General features: G+C 47.9%; 1 protein-coding gene across 2 annotated transcripts in view; it reads left to right on the top strand.

The window, feature by feature from the left end:
- IQCH (IQ motif containing H) overlaps positions 1 to 19161 on the top strand; it is a 1923049-nt gene that overhangs the window by 680225 nt on the left and 1223663 nt on the right. For both annotated transcript variants that reach the window (XM_069625132.1, XM_069625131.1), the window contains 2 exons: positions 1082 to 1216; positions 1798 to 2009. In XM_069625132.1, the coding sequence (XP_069481233.1) occupies positions 1082 to 1216; positions 1798 to 2009 (347 nt within the window). The remainder of the gene's footprint in view (positions 1 to 1081; positions 1217 to 1797; positions 2010 to 19161) is intronic.

The raw sequence follows: 19161 nt of genomic DNA, 5'->3' as shown, positions 1-19161 counted from the left end.
GTCTGTCTCCCTTTGTTCCCCCCTCCCTGCCTCGTCGCGCCTTGAAACACTTGTGTATAGGCGCGTTACAAATGCCATATCATATCATATCATATCATCATATCACCGCTTTAAAACCTATTATAAATGTATCTACCGGGGGAAAAGGTTTGAAGCAGGCTTTTCAGTGCATTATGCGAGTTGGAGAGGGCCTGGTTAGCGGGAGGGCCCGGAAGCAAGAGAGGCAGATCATAGCTCAGAATTCTTAGGAAAAGAATAATTAAAATATATATATTTGTTTTTAATTGTTATTTTTATTTAAATGTAAACTGATATCAGATATCTTTCTGCTCATGTGGCTAATAAAAGGTTTTTGAAGTGTATAGATATCCCGTTACTTGCTGTTAACTTGCTATAAGGTTTTCCACGACAATGCCCCAACTCCAACGTCTTTTATCATTCCACTAATTGATGAACCACGATGATCATTTGAAGGATGTCCTCTCCGGGTAAGAGTTTGCTCAAACCTTTTTCTAATCAAGGTTTGCTATGAAAGATGATTTTACCTATATTTTACTTATATAATGAATATATCACTTCCTCTTTTTGTTGAGTTTGAGAGCTTTTTTTATGGAAAGTAGACACTTTCTGACTACACTAGGATGTGTATGACTTCATTTACTCCCCTGATTTGCTTTCTAAACAAGTGTACATTTTCCCTATATAACAGATACATTTGGCAGGGGGGTCTTTTGGAAAGCTGCCATTATGCATTTTTACATTCCAGAGACTAAACAAATGTATATATTTGAAGTCTTTGTCCACTGACCTTCTCATTCCCCCAGTCTTCAGTGTCTGTCTGATTTGCTTTAAATAAAATAAAAATATCTATAGAAGTCCAATAGTCCCCACTTGGATTGGCGGTTTTGTATTTCACTGCCTTGATTGTAGGCGTTTGGGCTGCATCAACTTTCATAAAGAAAAGCTGGGTACCATTTTGCAATCAGTCTTGCAGATCATCCATGGCTTCTCTTTGTAACCAAACAAGTCATTTTTCTAAGTAGTATCAGAAGGTTTGACCATTTTGTGTCTCTGCCCTTAGGTCTTCAAAGCCTGCTGGAGCGAGGTTTGATCCCCCCATCTTCCCACCTTACCCTGGTCCCAAATCCCGTCTCACCACATGCCGTACCTTTGCATGACTTTCACAAAGTACAGAAAACGGCAGCTTCAGCAACAGGTAAGGGGGAGTGCACACTGGGGATTGTGAGAATGCCTTCATGTTTTGGGGAGGTAACGGGTGGATACTGTGTACATTTCAGAAATTGGAAAGTGCATAATATAGATTAGAGTTGGAGGGGAAACTTTCTGATTTGGGGAGCCAACATTGGAGATAAGAGGGTGAAATCAACTTACATTAAGATTCAATGTATAGAAGAATTCATGCTCGTTGTGAAGTGATTGGACCCCAGGCTGAGCAAAATGAGGTGCATCAATGCAATCTGTCGGGAGAAGGCAAGTACTGATACAGGGCCTATATTTGTGTGTGGAACAAAGGAGATGTAGTCTTCCGTCGATGCTGTTTCTTTCGGGTCAAGAGCCCTGTGCCAGCCATGTACTAGTTGTTAGAATGGCTTTAAATACTTCTAGGGCAGCATGCATGAGTGGGATTGCCTCAAAAGAGACAATTATAGTAGTCTTGTTTCTTGCACAAAAACAGTTCTGTAGATTAACAATCCATAAAAAACAGGGGCGGGTTGATGGATGAGGTTTTAAAACCAAAAGATACTAAGCATGAGTTCTTTCCTTTGGTGAACACAGGAGCAGCTAGGGCAGGAGCCCTGAACAATCCGCACATTATACCTGAGGCAAGAAGTCCTGCTGATAAAAGGCCTCTCAGCACTCACACAATGGTCCAAGGCAATATTGCACCACCCCCCACCACAATCTCTGGTCAAACAATGAAACTAAGCAAACAACTAACCAGGTCATCTGATAGAGAGATGTCGGTGTACATGGCTCCGGATATGCAGGTAGGTGTGCTCGCTCTGCAACAAAGACAATTACTGTGAACTGTCTTAGACACAAGAAATAACACTTCTGCCATTGAGCGACCAGGATTTGGTCCAGAGTTCTCACTCATCACAAAAAAGTATTTTGCACTCACTCGTTAGCAAGTAACGGGTACAGTGTGTTTACTCAATGAATATTGACATGCACAGTGTCCTCATTCAATAACAAAAATGCACTTAGTGACAAAAAACAGGTACAATTTACTTACTCCTACGTCCCGTCCCCTTTCCTCCATACTTGTGGGACATCTCTCTGTCCTGTGGGACGGGACCGGAGCACTTTGTAAAAAGCATCCACATTTTTTTCAAAAATGTGACCCTCCTCTCTTTCCTGCGCGGGGCCCGGCACGCGGCCGTAACCCCGCCCACCTTGGCTCTGCCCCGCGCATCGCCCAGTTCTTTTCTCTGCTCGATCGGGGCCAGACACACTTGCATCCTCCTAAGATTTTCTTCCCTTTTTTCCTCTCTGGCTCTCGCTAGCATTCATTTACTAGTCTGTCCATGTCTTAAAAATTAGACTTTCCAGATTGTTCATCGTGTCACCGTCGCTTCACGAGGGCGGATCCCCATCCTCTTTGTTTAGAGTGTTTTGGTTCGGAACACCGTTGGGACTCCTGTTTTTACTGTGACTCCCTTTCGGTCTGGGCACTTCAACGTCGGTTGGAGCGGTGGAAGGAGGTGTTCCGACGAACTCCTCCTTCGCATTTTCAGGCGTTCATCGACAAGAAGAAGAAACGCCCGTTAAGTTCTTTACTTTTCAGAGCACCCCGGCCGGGGGATACCTTTCCAGGTTCCTCTTGGTCCGGGAGGGGCGTTGATCGCTCTGTCACCGGGGTTCGCCCTGAGGTGCCCGTTGGGCCTAATAATTCTACCAGAGTTTTCTCCGAGGGTCTCCGTAAGGGGCCTGTGAACACCGGAGTACGCTCCGAGGCCCCTCCTGTGGGGGCTGTTTGTAGACCCAGTTCTACTGAGTCGTGGGGTACCAGAGCTCCCTCTGAGGCCTCTCTGTCGGCTTCCCTCAAAAACAAGACCGGAGTGCGCCCCGAGGCCTTGGCTGGGCTAGTTGTTACTGAACGGATGTTCGAGGCCCGTGCAGATAAGGCTGTTACCGGGCCTGGGTCTGAGGTCCCTTGTTCAGAGGCTAAAGCTACCAACAGTTCTGAGAGGCCGGACAAGGCTTTGTCGGTGAAAGTGGTTGCTCACCGTTCCCGCTCTTGTGGGGATACCAGATCTGTTGAGGGGGCAAAGAAGCAAAGTTCTTCTTTTACCGGCAGTGCCGAGGTCCTTCCTTCGAAGGCTAATTTGGTGGTTGGTATGTCTCAAAAACATTCCAGGCCTCATAGTACCGGCTCTGCCGAGGTTCCTTATGTTAAGGCTAAGATTAAGACCCCTGATCCATCGACGGGGACCCCTGCCTCACTTCCTCACGTGCCGCAGTTCCCCCTCAGATGAGGACAAAATGGTGCCCGTTCCCGCCACAACCACGGTGGCCATTTTAGGTGCTACCCCTACAACTACGCCATCGGCCTCTGGTGTAGGGCGCAGTCCCTTGGGTGAACCTAAGGTCCCTCGTGCGCATTCTTACCGGCCGGTTTATGATTGGAACGCCCGGATGCCTCTTCCGCACAATGTTTCGTTGCCCGCGGGGGCGGCTCCTTTGATTTATGTGGATACGTCGGTGGAGGGCCGGTGTGACACCCTTCCCCGTTACGTCCCTGGATTTGTCCACCTCATGAGAGGCCTCCTCAGGTTCCGAAGCAATCTCCTAAGGATGCTTTTTTCGGTACTTTTCAAGCGCTTATGCGCATCGACCCCATGAGGGAATATTTCATAGGGCTTTTCAAGAAGATGTGTCCACCTGCGCCTCCGGCTCCACCCGTTCCTCCAGTGGTTCCGCCGGCGCCTCCATTGCCTGTGGTGCCCCCTCCTGCTCTCCCGCCTTTGCCTCCATTGTCCCCAGTGGACAAGGCAGTGTCTGACACGGTTCAGCTGGATCCTGACCTGTCAGATGACCCTCAAGGCGATCAGGACAACGAGGACCTTCCCCGCTCTCAGAGCCTTTCATGTACTGGACATGATGAGTTTCTTAGATGTTCCGCTGCCCGAGGCACCTGCTCCGCAGGAGGGCGTGCTTTCTGGGGCGTTCACCCTCTCTCCCTTGGAGCGTACCGGCCTGTTCCTGCAGAAGGACGTTCTGGCCGAGGTCCGAAGAGTCTGGGAAAAGCCACACTCAGGACTTTTTGTCAATAAGAAGATTGACGCGAGGTACAGGCTGCATTCTTCAGAAGAGGTGGCCCTGTCGTCTTGTCTGCCTCCCTCCTCCACAGTGGTAGCTGCGGCTACATTGCAATCCAGACCTGCAGCATCCTCTTCCACGACGGCTACTCAGTTCTTGGGAAAGGAGGGCAAGCTCCTGGACTCCCTAGGGAGGAAAATCTTTGCCAACTCAGCCTTGCAGCTCAGACAGGCCAACGCTGAGTTGATATTGGCGGGAGCTAACATGCGGATGTGGAAAGGTCTGTCGGAGTTTGAAGAGCACATCCCGGTCGAGAAGTTGGAAGACTTCAAAGAGGCCTTTCCGATTCCAGGGTCTTGGCCTAGGATCTCCTGGAGGCTGCGGCTCACCACATATACACCTCGGCTCGGGGCCTGATGCTTGGGGTTGATACCTCACGGCAGACGTGGCTGCATGCTACTAAATTTTCTAAGGAAGTGCAAGACAAGGTGTTGGATCTTCCATTCGATGGTAAGGAGCTTTTTCATTCTACTACTGATGTAGAGCTCACCAAGACCAAGGATAGCACTCAGACGGCTAAGTCATTGTCTGTTCTGGTCAAAACTCCTTTCAAATCCCAGAGACGGTTGTCGCAAAGTCGACCCTCCTCTGGATTTAGGGCTTCCTCGACCGCAAATCTCGCAGAGTGGATACCCCTGCGGGGAATAACCACCGTAGACGACAACGCACGCGGTTTTTCTCCCGCTCCGCAGCCTCCTCATCAGGTTCAGGTGGCACCGCCACCGATAAACCTGCTAAATGAGGGTTTTCAGCGCTCGCACGAGACTCCGGTGGGAGGACACATTGCGTCTCATTGGGAGGCGTGGCAGACCATCACAGACGACAGCTGGGTCTTGTCAGTCGCTCGATGGGCTTCCGCTTACCTTTACCCCCTACCCCACCCCTCAACCCTCCTTTTCAGCTGTCGGGCTCACCCTCCCTCAAGGCCGAAGTTCAGAAACTTCTGGACCTTAGAGCTGTGGAACCCATTCCCCTTGGGGAGCGAGGGGAGGGCTTCTACTCCCGGCTGTTTACGGTGCCCAAACCCAACCAGGTTGGCCTGCGCACCATCCTAGACCTTCCTCAGTTCAATCTTTTCCTACGCCAAGAGAAATTCAAGATGATCACGCCCAGCCAGATACGCTCCTCCTTACAGATGGGCGATTGGCTCAGCGTTGTGGATCTTCAGGACGCGTACATTCATATCCTGATTTGGAACCCACACAGGAGATATCGCCGCTTCTCTTTGGGAGAGGAACACTTCCAGTTTCGAGTGCTTCCTTTTAGCCTCAGCTCGGCGCTGCGTGTCTTTACGAAGATGATGTTGGTGATTGCGGCCTATCTTCGTCTCCAGGGTATCCATGTGTATCCGTATTTGGACGACTGGCTCTTATGCAGCCCTTGTCCGCTAGCAGCAGCGGGAAATCTCCAGTCTCTCTTTCAGCTCCTGTTCCATCTTGGGCTGTCGGTGAACTGGCGGAAATCTTCCATGACGTCTCGCAGGACCTGATTTTCCTGGGTTTTTTGCTGGAACACGATCGACTGCAGAGTGTACCTGACCGGGGACAGAATGGCTGATCTGTTAGCCACGTGTCAGATGTTTGCGCAGTCGGAGAGCATGTCGGCCTGGTGGTTCCAGAGGCTTCTGGGCCTCATGGCCTCATGCGTGCTGGCTCTTCCTCTTGCTCGTCTCAAGATGAGACGGACCCAGATGGCTCTTCGGAGTTCATGGCGTCCGGCAGTGGATCCGGATTCCATGCGGATAATGATTCCGGATTCCATGAGAGTGGACCTGGATTGGTGGTCATCTCAGCAATCTGTCTGGGGGCGCCGGGTTTCAGGACGCGGTCCCCATGGTGACGATCACAACGGACTCCTCCCTTCTAGGGTGGGGTGCGACGTTAGATCTTCTTTAGGTTTCGGACCTCTGGTCACCTCAAGACAAGCTCCTGCACATAAATCATTTGGAGCTTCTGGCTATCTTCCTGGCGCTCAGGGCGTTCAGACCGCTCATCGTCAACAAGGTGGTCCGCATAAGAACGGACAATGCGTGTCAATGTATTACATAAACAAACAAGGGGGAACAAAGTCTCCCCCCCTCGTGGACCTGTCCATCCAGATTTGGGAGTGGGCCATGCTTCATGGTGTCTGGCTGCTTGCAGTACACATCCCGGGACAGCTGAATGTCACAGCGGATGCCCTCAGCCGGCGGACAGTGGTCCGCTACGAGTGGGAATTGAAGGCGGAGGTCCTCTCATGGATTTTCTCGCAATGGGGCACACCGGAGGTGAACCTCCTCGCTACGGCGGCGAACAAGAAGCTTCCTCAATATGCCTCCAGAGGGGGGCTGGGCGCCTCCTCTCTGGGGGATGTTCTCGAGATCCATGGCACAACATGAGAGCTTACGCCTTCCTGCCTCTGCATCTAGTTCACCGTGCAATTTGGAAGTTGAAGAACTCTGTGAACTGTTCCCTTCTACTCATAGCCCCGTGGTGGCCGGCCAGGTTTTGGTTCTCAGAACTTCAACACCTGTCGGTGTATCCGCCGATCAGGTTACCAGTAACTCCCGATCTTCTTCACCAAGGGGAACAACAGATGTGGCACCCCTCCCCACAATCGCTCAGCTTGGCGGCATGGTGCCTGAGTTCAAGTCTTTAGAGCATCTGAGTTTGTCTGCGGATAACATGTGCATTATCCAGGCAGCCAGGAAGCCCTCGACCAGATCTCAATACAAGAGTAAATGGCTCAGGTTCTGTCATTGGTGTTTGGAGAAGAAGTTGGATCCGAGGGTGGCCACGATGGACACGGTGTTGTCCTTCATGTCCTCCCTAGCAGAGTCAGGGGTTCATGTCCTGTCATGCAGGACTTATCTCTCAGTGGTTTCCGCTTACCTTTTTACAGACCTGTGTTCTTATTCTCTAAATAACCCAGTGGTGAAGAGGCATTTTGCTGGCTTGACACGCCTCTGCCCTCCGGTTCGTAATCCGTACCCGCCATGGGACCCAAATGTAGTCCTGACGGCGCTGTGCCATAAACCCTTTGAACCAATGGCTACGGTGGACCTCAAGTACTTGTTTTGGAAAGTGTCCTTTCTGGTCGCCGTTACGTCAGCAAGGAGAGTGAGTGAACTCCAGGCATTGTAGGTGGAGCATCCTTTCTTGGTCTTTCACAAGGACAAGGTAGTCCTTTGGACAAACCTGGCTTTTCTACCGAAGGTGGTGACCGAATTCCATCTGAATCAGTCGATCTCCCTTCCGGTCTTTTTTCCGAACCCTGGCTCAGAGGCGGAAAAGGGTTTTACACTGTCTTGATGTCCGAAGAGCTCTTAAGTTCTACCTGGACAGGACTTCCGAGCTTAGGAGTTATTCTCAACTTTTTGTGACCTTCGGTAACCCTCAGGGCAAGCCGGCGTCTAAGGCAACTATTTCTCGGTGGATCGCCGCCTACATCACGGAGTCTTTCACCGTCCAAGGGCTGAAACCTCCTAAGGGTATCCATGCACACCTGATGCGGGGCAAGGCAGCCACGGTTGCTTTTCAGAAATATGTCCCCTGGGAGTCCATCACTAGGGCAGCTACTTGGGCCTCCCCAACTGCTTTCTATAAACAATACTGTCTCAACATGAGCTCAAGAGCTGACACTCATTTTGGTCAGGCTGTGCTGAAGAACCTGTTTCAGTAAGGGGTATTTCCATCCACCCGTAGTTCCTGTAAGGAGTGCTTGGGAATCTCCTACAAGTATGGAGGAAAGGGGACGGGACGTAGGAGTATTACCGGGTTACTCACCGTAGTGACCACCTTACTCCTAGTCCATAGTCCCCTTTCCTCCATACGCCCGCCCGCCGTCCCCTCTAATAAGGTTCCTCTGTTATTGCTAATGGGTCTTTGACCTGGCGATAGAAAAGGACTGATGGGCGATGCGTGGGGCGGAGCCAAGGTGGGCGGGGCTGCGGCCGCGTGCCGGGCCCCGCGCAGGAAAGAGAGGAGGGACACATTTTTGAAAAATATTTGGATGCTTTTTACAAAGTACTCCGGTCCCGTCCCACAGGACGGAGAGATGTCCCACAAGTATGGAGGAAAGGGGACTATGGACTAGGAGTAAGGTGGTCACTACGGTGAGTAACCTGGTAAAACTCACAAACACATTTGACTTTACTTCATCTTCACTTCCCAGCCCCACTTAAGTGTCTCTGCCTATGCCATCATCCCGTAATCACCACTATCGGTGCCCCAAAACCAAAAGACCTCTGTCCTTAACCCTTCAGTTAAGAGCCTGTCTTGTGAACAATTGGTGTAAGGAGGGTCTTTCTTTCTCTGCTTAAACTTAAAATCAAACAAATTACCTGACAATACGTTGCTTTATTTCTCATTTAGCTATTGTTCTCTCTTTTCAAAGCATTTTACAGTAATCCAAATGTTGTAGCCATAAGCAGATGTCGTATTTGGCCCATATTCAGTGCTGCCGTCTTCTCTTTATGTTCTGTGTTCCTGGCAAAGAAGGCAGACACTGTTCTATTACAAAATTAGCATATAGAGGACACATAAGAGAAATCTAGATTGTGGAATTGCTTAGAAGGCTCGTAATGCCTTTACAGATAGATTTGTTCTCAAATGTTTCAAAATTGATGGCACTCTCAATTGAGGTAAGCAAATCTTACAAGGCTATCTAAAATGCCCTGCCTATAGAATAGGGCTTTCAGGTGCTTAGGGGCTTCTCGGAAGTACTCTCAGATGCTTAGAGACCAGTGCCACATCAAAGACCTTTTGGTGAGTTTAGTGAAATTGGTTTGCTGTGGCTGTCAGAGCTTTTCTGATACTGTATTATGTGCCAGAGTCTCAAAACACTTGGAAGTAGCTTGAAGGCAGCATATTGTCCATTAATGAAACGCTAAAAAACAAATTAATTTGATAGCAGTACTGTTTTTGTAGTTGGTAGTTATAATATTGTGTTATTGTCTTCAATGGTGTGGTCTGTGTGAGCTGTATTGCAGAAATTCATTTCTAAGGTGTAGGATTCCCAATTTAATAGGCTATCAGACCAAGCATAGCAGTTTGAGTTGCAGTCTTCGTTTTATTTGTAGGAAGCACAATTACCACAGTATGTGTATGGCATGGTCTCATACTTGGCTTTTTTGTTGTCTTAGTTCCGATTTGGACTAACTTTAGTCTTTGGATGGATCTCTCAGCAAAGCATGCATATACAGAATTACAGTAGTCCCGATACTGTCGATTTAAAGATTGGATTAAGAAACATATGTTCCACATAGGAAGAAATGGGTGATTTGTGTACCTTGGGTGAAAAATCAAAGTCACAATCTATCCCAGACATTGTTTTTAGAGGTTGGAGTGACTCTGGGTTTAACTCACGAGTATCGGTGAAGCTGCAGATAAAATGTCAGCGTTGGCAAATTTTACAACCAATGTTTTTAATCCAAATATGCATGTCCAAAGAGATGATTTATTTTAATTGTTTTGGTTTGTTGTCCATAAAGCATTCTCTAAATTTCAATATTGCGTTCTGGGTGCACTTAGCATACATTTACAGGTGGACAACCATGCTTCAAAAATTCCACTTCTTGGCTTCCTGACTCCAGTCTTCCAGGTGGGATTTTTGCCGAGCTGATGTTTTCCATGTTATAGGAAACTGTCTGCCGTCTGTATTTGCTGGACCATAGTCCGAAGGCAGCCAACAAGTCCAGATTAATCGGGAATGTAGGCTGCTCTCTAGTAATGTATGTTCCAGTCCATGAGCCACACCGTATCCCAAATCAGAATAAATCTGTGAGGTTTTTATTTGCAACAGTCTGAAGTTTAGTGGCAAATCATTCAATATTCTTAACCATGAAAGGAATGCGAGAAATGGGATCACAACAGTCTATTTTGCAATTTTGGTTAAATGTGTTACCAAGGCATACCCGAGGGCCTCTGTTAATGTTCTGGTGCAAAGTGCCACGGTTAAGGAAGGTAAATAGGCATTTCAGGAGCTTTTTGTTCCATTGTGGTCTTCTGACTTTGCCTGTCGCTCCCTGGAGTGAACAAGTAATGACATTGAGCTGAAGTGAGCTGTTACCAATGGCAAGCGGTCTGCTGGTATGGAGAATGTTGAGCTGCAAAGGCAAGCTGTTGTGAAATCTGTACTGAGACAGTATGTCCAAGAAGAAAAAGAGAGGGAAGTTCTCTGGAATGCCACAAAGTGGGATGCCAAACACTAACTGGAGCAGGAAGCAAGAGTCTGCTGGCTCTGGCATCGACCTGGTGTTCAATAGTAAGGTAGGAGATGCAGAGTGTAATGCAGAATTGAGAGCAAGGCTGAGGAGGAGTAGTCGGAGAGTGCAGAGGAACTGGATGCTTGGAGTTGCAGGCTGGTGACTGCCCAAAGGATTGCAAAAGGTTCTAGACCATTGCTTAGAAGCCGGGGCAAGCTTGGATGCTGGATGTTGTACCCCAGTGACTATTCAAAAAAGTGCAATATGCATTCCAACAATGCACATAGGCAGCGGAGTGGTGGATATGATATGGCATTTACAATGCGCCTGTACACAAGTGTTTCAAGGTGCGACAAGGCAAGGGAGGGGGCACAGAGGGAAGACGAAGACAACGATCTTACTAGGCCAGGTGACATTGAGATCGCGCAAGTGCAGGGTAGGGGGGAAAGGGTAAGTGCGTGCGGAAGGGAGAGAGGGAAGTGGAATACATAGGATCAACAGTAAAGAATAAATACAGAAACAGCCCCCAAGTGCAGGGGTTGCCCGGGAGCCAGTGCAGGTGTGCAGCTGGCGGGGGAGGGGACCTAGGCCCAAGATCAGAGGGTAGCCAGGTGACCAGTGCAGTTTCAGTCAGGAGTTCAGCAGGGTCGAGAGAAAGCAGAAGCAAAGAGGAAGGTCTTAAGGTGCTTCTAGAACTGGAGATGGTTCTCCTCAAGTTTCAGGGAGGCAGGGAGGCTGTCCAGAGGGAAGCCCCAGTCAAAGAGAGAGATCCCTGGGCTTGAGGCCAAGGACAAGTCTTGCAGTCCTGTTCTTAATGAGTTGCAGAGGGCGGAGAGTAGAAGCAGGCAGATTTAGAAAGAGGTTGTTACAGTAGTCCAGCCTAGAGAGATCCAGAGCTCTGGAGACAGTGAGCTTCTGGGGGAAGGAGAGGAAAGGAAGAATACCTCTGAGGAGGTGCAGCTGGTAGTGTGACTTCTTAGAGACGTCAGAGATGTGAGGAGAGAAGGAGAGAGTGGAGTCGATGATGACCCCGAGGTTTTTAGCCTCACAGGTCGGAGAAGGAAGAGGGCCAAGAGAGGCCGGCCAGAGAGCGACAGGAAAGGAGGGAGCAGGTGTGCCGATGAGGAGAATCTCATTGTTACTGGTATTAAGGCAGAGATCGTTGGCGGCACACCACTCCTGGATAGCGGAAAGGCAGTCTGAGATGAGAGAAGGAGAAGAAGAGGTGGTGGAAGGGAGCCTGAAAATGAGCATAATGGCGTCCGCATAGAACTGAACATTGGGGTAGAGAGCGGCAATGCAGTGGGCAAGAAGTTCTGGGTATTGGTTGAACAGCCAGGGAGCGAGATTAGAACCCTGGGGAACACCACAGGTAGAGATGGAGATAAAGGAGAGGAAGGACCCAAGTTGGACCTGGTAGGGTCAATCAGAGAGGAAAGAGGTCAGCCAAGCCAGGGCCTGATCAGTGATACCCAGGTTAGCAGGATGGCATAGTTGACCGTGTCAAAGGCAGAAGAGAGATCAAGTAAGATGAGGACACAGGGGGTATTAGAGTCAAGTTTGAAAAGCAGGTTTTCACGGATGGTCAAGAGAGCAGTTTCCATGCTTCTGGCAGCTCTGAAGCCAGACTGATGGTCATGGAGACAACCAACCAATTCAGTGTGAAGATTAAGCTGGGAGATGGCCAGCTTTTCCAGGAGTTAGCCCAGGAAAGGAGTGATTGAGATTGGGTGTTAGTTACCAGGACAGGAGGGGTCGGCGGAGGGTTTCTTAAGAAGAGGGTGCACAAGGGATTGCTTCAGGGGGGGAAGGGAAGGCTCCGGTGGTGAAGGAGTGTTTGCAGAAGTCAGCCAAAGCAGGAGCCAGGGTGTCAATGTGGGCCTTGATAGTTTTAGAGGAACAGGGGAGAACCTGTTTTGACGAGACTTTCATAGATCAGACTAATCTAGAAACCTTGTCTGGAGCAAACAGGGAAAAGGCAGAGAAGGAGGGAGGGAGGTGGCCACAGAAGGGCCAGAGGAAAAGAGGGGAGTAGAAGGAGGAGGAGGAGAGGAAGAGAGAGAGCGGAAAGGATGTCCCGAGCTTTAGAGATGAAATGAGAAGCAAGGGCCTGGGAGAGCACAGGAGAGGTAGAGACTGCACAGGATTGGCCAGCTCCTTGTAGATTTTAAAGATTTTGGCCGAGTTGTTGGGTGCAGCAGAGACACTGGCTTGGATGTGGGCTCTCTTCTTGGTGCGGACAGAGCCGGTATTGCCTTTGGAGCAGGCTGCAGGCCAGTTTATCAGAGGATGTACAGGAAGCACGCCATTTCCTCTCAGCCACCCTGCACTTACGTTTAATGGGGACAAGGTCTGAGTCGTACCAGGAGCTGCACTTAGTTTTGGGCTTCAAGCGGATCCTCATGACAGGGGCAAGAACATCAGGATTATCAGTTATAGCACAGTGGAGCATGGAAAGGGCTGTATCCGGGTGTGAGTCAGCCAATCGGGGACGGGGGGTGAGAAAGTAGCAGCGAAAGCCTCAACTGACACACGCTTCATGGGTCGGATAATTGAGAAGGTAGGTGGCAGTGCAGGAGATCTGACCAGGTGGCGGATAGATGGTAGCCACAGTAAGGGAATGGCTAGGAGAGGGAGAGAGGGAGCCTGCAGACGAGGCATTCGAAAGAGGAGTAGGCCTGTGTAGGAATGACGGAGGCAGCAATCCACTCTGGGAAGATCAGGGCTACACCCCTTACCAGACGGTTGGATCTGGGCACGGAAAAGGGTCTTGTAGCCATCAGGGAGGAGAATTTCAAAGCGTGTTACAGAGCCGGCCGTGAACCTTGCCTCAGTGAGACCGAGGGAGGACATCGAGGTCAAGTTCTTCAAGGAGGCGGCAGATGTCCGAGGAGTGTTTGACAGCTGAGCGAGAGTTTAGAGTGGCAATATGGAGAAGGTTGCCGTCCTTGAAAGACTTCCCGGGAGGGATACAAATCAGAGGTAAGCCCTGCAGAGGTGTAGAAGATGCCCGAGGGGCAGAAGACACAGGAGGAGAGGGCAAGGTAGCCACGGAGGAGACAGCAGGGGGAGGCAAGGAAGCCATGGAGGAAAGAGGGACAGCAGGAGAAGAAAGGAAATTGATGAGGCACGGGAAGCATCTATCAAAAAGGAGAAGGTTAGCCTGAGGGCCTTGGACCAAGACGGTACAATTCAGGTAAACATTAATGATGACCTTAGGAGTGGAAGGAGGGCCTCCCACTGGGTGCCGCCATTAATTGGAGAAGAAGAGAAAGCAGAACGCACAGAGACCATATGGAGAGTCCATAGGTCAGGCGAGGGAACGACAAAAAGGATGTCAGTGAGGATTTGCCTGGAGGAGGCATTGGTATAGGTATCAGCGATAGGGAGGCCTGGGTTGGAGACCAGGATGTCCTTTTTAAACTTCTTCCTACCAGATTTAGTGAGGAGAGCAGGATAGTCAATAGAGAAGCCGTTAGAAAAGATAGGAGAGACAGAGAGCCCCATAGAGTAGGTAGGGAGAGGAGAGAAGAGGAAGGGGTGGGGGGGGTAAGGACAACACTAGGGAAGGACACGGAGAGGGGTGCAAGCAGACGAGACAAAGAGAGAGGAGACAATAGTAGACAATTGAACAAGACGACAGTAGCGCAGACAATAGTAGAACAGTTTTCTAGAGAAAGAAACCAACAATAGAGGATTGGATTTTAGATGTGCAAGTTCTATCTAAATATGAGAAGACTATGTTTGTAAGCAATGCAAAGAAGCACGTTATGATGAACAATGGGGGAATTTCAATGATTTTTATGGGTAAACCATCTTGATCGGAATTGTGTAATAGAATGGGTTTGCATCACATCTAATGGATACATTTTGGGGGGGAGGGTGCTTGTGGTGTTATATTCTCTTGTTTTGTGTTGTCTGTTATGTTTGGGAATGTCAGGTCACCGCTCATGGCTATGTTTTTAAATGTGTTGGTGTTAATATGTATTGGGATAGGGGATTGGGATTGGGAATGGGAATGACAAAAAGTTTGTTTTCTTTTACAAAACTAAAAGTCTATAAATAAAAAAAATATATATGTATTTCGAAGTTATTGTTTATTGTATTCTTTGATTCAGGATTATGTTGTTACCTGGATGATAGCCTGATGGCCTAGTACCATGTGCTTTGTACTTGATATGTTTCTTTCTTGTTGAAAATAAGAAATAAAGTTTGAAAAAAAAGAAGGCAAAACCAAAGAACAGCACTACTTTCACAATGCAAATTTAAATACCAGAGAAAAAACACACCCAAGTCTGAGAGTCCTGTTAAAGTGGGAAAAGGCCAATTCTTCACAATGCAATTTAAATACTGGAGAAAATCGCACCCAAGTCTGAGCGACCTCTAAAGTGGGAAAAAGGCCTAGGTTTCACAATGCAATTTAAATACCAGAGAAAATCGCACCTAAGTCTGAGAGACCTACAAAGTCGGACAAAAGGCCTCGGTTTCCAATGCCAGTTAAATACTTTGGCCAATGTCACAGCGCAAATCAAAGCGTGGCACAGGCTAAAAATCACAGTATTAATCTAGGGTAGGTAAGGTTGCGATGTGGTAGGGTATTCAGGGTAGAATGAAGGCTCAATTCATTACCTGGACCACTCCTATCTTACTAGTCGCTGCTGGTTAACGGCTGGCCACTGGCTTCCCTTGCTGACACCTGCAGACAGTAGCTGGAGCTGCCCTTTTCCTAGGGGCCATTAGCCGCGGGGGCTGCCGGGCAGAGGGCTGCCCTGGATGAGCTCCTTAAGAGGGCTCTACGGGACAATGGGCGGGATGGGAGGAGGTTCGAGGGAGTACAGGGAGAGGGGATTGGAGGGACCAAGAGTACAATGGGAAATGAAGAAAAACAAATAAATAAACAAACACGGAAGTGGGTCGGGTAGGTTTGGTCTACCGCACGTCCACTGGTTCTGGGAAGTGCTGAGATGCTTCAAGGGGTCGGAAAGACACTGCACTCACCGTGTTTGCTGCGAGCATGCCGGAGTCAGGGCCAGCAGTGCCAGGCATTGCAGTTCAGTGGCTTCACAATGTGGTTCAGGTGTGCTAAAAGTAAGAAAGCATAAGAAGAATCTGGTGAAAGTAGTGGATATAGCACTTCCCACAACAAGAGTGTATTGTTAAGAAATCCTGAAAAGAACCAAGGTAAAAAAACAGTGCAAGTGGTGCAGACAACATGGGACAATATACCAAGTGCAGTGCAACGCAGATGTGGGTTTTTCGACCATAACGGAAATGCTTGCAGTCAAAATGACTGTAGCGAACTTGCCTGTTACGGTCAAACAACCAATACAGTACATATACACTCTCCCCACCCCCTTACTTACCTTTTGGCGGCGCACCTTGCTGTGTGCTGCTAACTCTCCTGACTCCCTGCGATACCAATTTCATGCACTTACCCGCTTGTGAACCGGCGCTGCAGGGTCCTTTTTTTGTTGAAACTTTAGTTCCCCTTGCAGGGGACACCCCCGTAACCGCCATTCCCATTATGGCAAACAAGGATAGCTGGGTACATTCCCGCAACCCCCGTTCCCCTTGTTTGCTATAATGGACTTGAATGGCATATCGAATTTTTGGTTGTACAAGACTTTCATACAGCCTAAATACAGTCATATATCACATTCATGCTTTTTAATTCGGTCTTTTGGGGCATTTCCGTACAGCGCAGGAGGCACTTAGAAAGTGGAAGCATAGCTCGGGTTCCGGGCAAAGTAAGAAACCGTACAAAAGTTAATTATAAATTGAACTGCGGGCAAGAGGTGCTTATGAAGAGGATGTTATGCTTTTAATTGTTTCTGCGGACTGAATCTTTTCGCTTCTGTTGGGGCCTGAAATAGAGAGTCAATTGGAGGTTTGAAAATGTCATACATTTCTTTGACTGCCTGCTTCTTATCCGGTGGTTTCCAAACTACTCTACCTTTACTCCAGTTTCAATTCAAGGCCTCTGACAGATGATTAGTGCCTTCCTCATATTAGACTGTTGTGCTCTGAAGGGTCGTTGGTTTTGGTCCTAAAGGGCTAGTATTACTTTTCAACACACCTTCCCTATTACAGATCGCCTCTGAATCAGAGATCTCAACAACCCCCTCCTCATTGCTCTCCCTCATTTTTGTTTTGAGATTGTCCTCCTCCGCTCCTTTCCTTTCTGATCATGGAAATCACATAGGGCCGTTCCACGCAAAAACCTGACTCCCTTAAGTCCGCTGACAGTTTTTGCCTTTTTTCTTTGAGGTCTTCCAGCTGGCAATGTTATATTTTCAAAATCCTCCTCAACATTCTTTCTGACGCCTCAATTGAAGTCTTGAGAGCCTTTATTACATCGGGAGATAACAAGGGCCCTGAGTTGCCCCCACCCCCCGCCACATCATTGTTAAACCAGCACCCAAGTGGATTGCACTAGTAATATTTACAACACTCTCCTTAATAGTGGTCTGGCAAAAACCAGAAAAGGCGGTCATAACCTTGAGTACTTCATTCAAAATGGATGTCTGGGATTTAATTTCTTCCATAACTTTGATTTTCCAATCCAGAATTATTTTGGATAGGGATTATTCGCCATTGACTTTTGTTAGCAGGTGCATCTCCAAGCTGGAGTGGTTACTACTACCTCCTGTCAGCCCTGTCTCCCCTTCTAAATGGTGGGACAAACCCAGTAGAGTAATGTCACCTGACAAGAAAATAGGAGGAGTATTCAGCAAAGATCGGTCGAAAACTCGCTCCTTCAGAGGAGCAAGAGTATCTGGCAAAATCAAGGCACTGATATTGCTTGCCCTCACATCCGATGTCGTATCTTCCAAAAACAGCGATTGCGAATGATCTTGCCCTTCAACTGATTGAATATATATATGCATAATTTGAGGACTACTGATTTGCCCGCACCCCAACCCTTCATATTCTTTTTCTGATGAGGGAGGCAAAGACATTGCCAGAGCCTTTCATATGCTATCTCTGCGGTTGGTGAAAACCAAAGGCGCAGCTAGAATGTCTTTTCTTGAAGATAGCATCTTCTTTTTCATTATGAATGGGAGAGCGACAGTTGTTTAAGAGGAAATAAGTAACCTGAACACAACAGAAGCACACACACCTGCTTAATTGAAAGTGTCTATCCCTAACATCAAATCTGCATTCCTCCTCCTTCCTTAACCCAGTAGTAAATGTTGCATAGATGCAATGGTACAAGACAAGAGACTACAAAATGTAAATACTAGGAGATAAGCTTTCCACTATATAGTTATTTTTGCAGAGCTGTTCCAAACCGCTACATCGGTTGCGTTGCACCCTCTTACAATAATAAACAGAAACTCGCTTCTTGACGGAGCCAAGAGAGGGCTAGACTCTCAATGGTGGCTTTAATAAGCAGCAGATCATCAAAAAAGAAATAAAACAATGTGCACAAAATTAAAAAAAACATAATCGGGACCGGAGATTCCGAGCCAGATATCCCCAGCAAAATGAAACACCCCTCACCCAGCAAACAGCCAAACAGCACGCTCTGAGCGCCCTCCGGATGTCGCACAGTCTAATTTGATGATGTTGTTGCAGCAACTGCAAGACATGCAAGGAAATGCCCTACAAAAAGGAGTCCTTAACAGCTCATGGGTGGACTTAATTTCAAGAGCATCTGCTTCAATAAGCACATCTGAGAGATTTGGGTGGCGTTTGTACACGAACATTGGCTGTTTCCTAAGTAAGCCATTTCTGAATTCTCCAACAGCCTGCTTGACCATTGCTCTTTTGAACCCGTAGTAAAATATGCACTTAATAGAATCCGTTTTCATAGTATCTCACCTCTTATAGCATCAGATCGTGTAACATTAACACTCCACAGAGCATTCTCCAGAACATGTTGTTGCTCATTCTTGGTATGGAACTGTTCGGCCATTTCAGCAACCATTGTATGTGCAAATTCATGTCATTCTTACCCTATGACCAAGGCTTTATTCTTTTCTCAATTCGTAAGTCGTAAAAGACTAGTCATAATACCTGTCTAATTTCAAGAAATGGTTGATTTATTTCATCGAACCACAGATTAGCAGTGACAAAAAAGAAGACTTAAACTCAGATAGAAAAATTGTTGGTGGTCTCAACAAAAAAGCATACTAAAACATAATACTCATTTCAGCAGAGACAGGCTTGATCCCACTCTGTTTCAGAAAGCACTGTTCCCATAACAGCTCTTTCTGTTTACAAAAGAGAAAGAAGCAGGGCTGTGCCCCAGGTTTTTTTGTAAGCAGGCATCATCTGAAAGCAAACCAAAGCTATGACTGCACTCATCTGGATTGTTCATCTCCAGCTGAGAGACAAATTCACAATAGCTTTTATGTAGGGACTGGGCCACCAAGTATCTTTTGGTTGCTACCAGTAGGCACATTCAGCTACCGGTCCTTACCCTGCACTCTTGCAGATTGTCTCCAGCAATCTCTTAATTGAAAAAGAGAAAAATACAGAGATGAGATCCAACAAGTATATGCTGTAATCCAAAAGGTGCTGGGCTTCTTCTCAAGCTACAACTGAAGGCTAGATTGGCTTGCATACCATTTTGGATTTGGCTTTCTTCCACCTCAGTTTTCCCCACGCAAGGTTCGAAATGATTACTC

Source organism: Ambystoma mexicanum, chromosome 11 (assembly GCF_040938575.1).
Source record: "Ambystoma mexicanum isolate Mex_15411 chromosome 11, UKY_AmexF1_1, whole genome shotgun sequence".
Taxonomy (NCBI): domain Eukaryota; kingdom Metazoa; phylum Chordata; class Amphibia; order Caudata; family Ambystomatidae; genus Ambystoma; species Ambystoma mexicanum.
The sequence above is the reverse complement of the archived record's forward strand: the minus strand, read 5'-3'. Positions and strand labels throughout refer to the sequence as shown.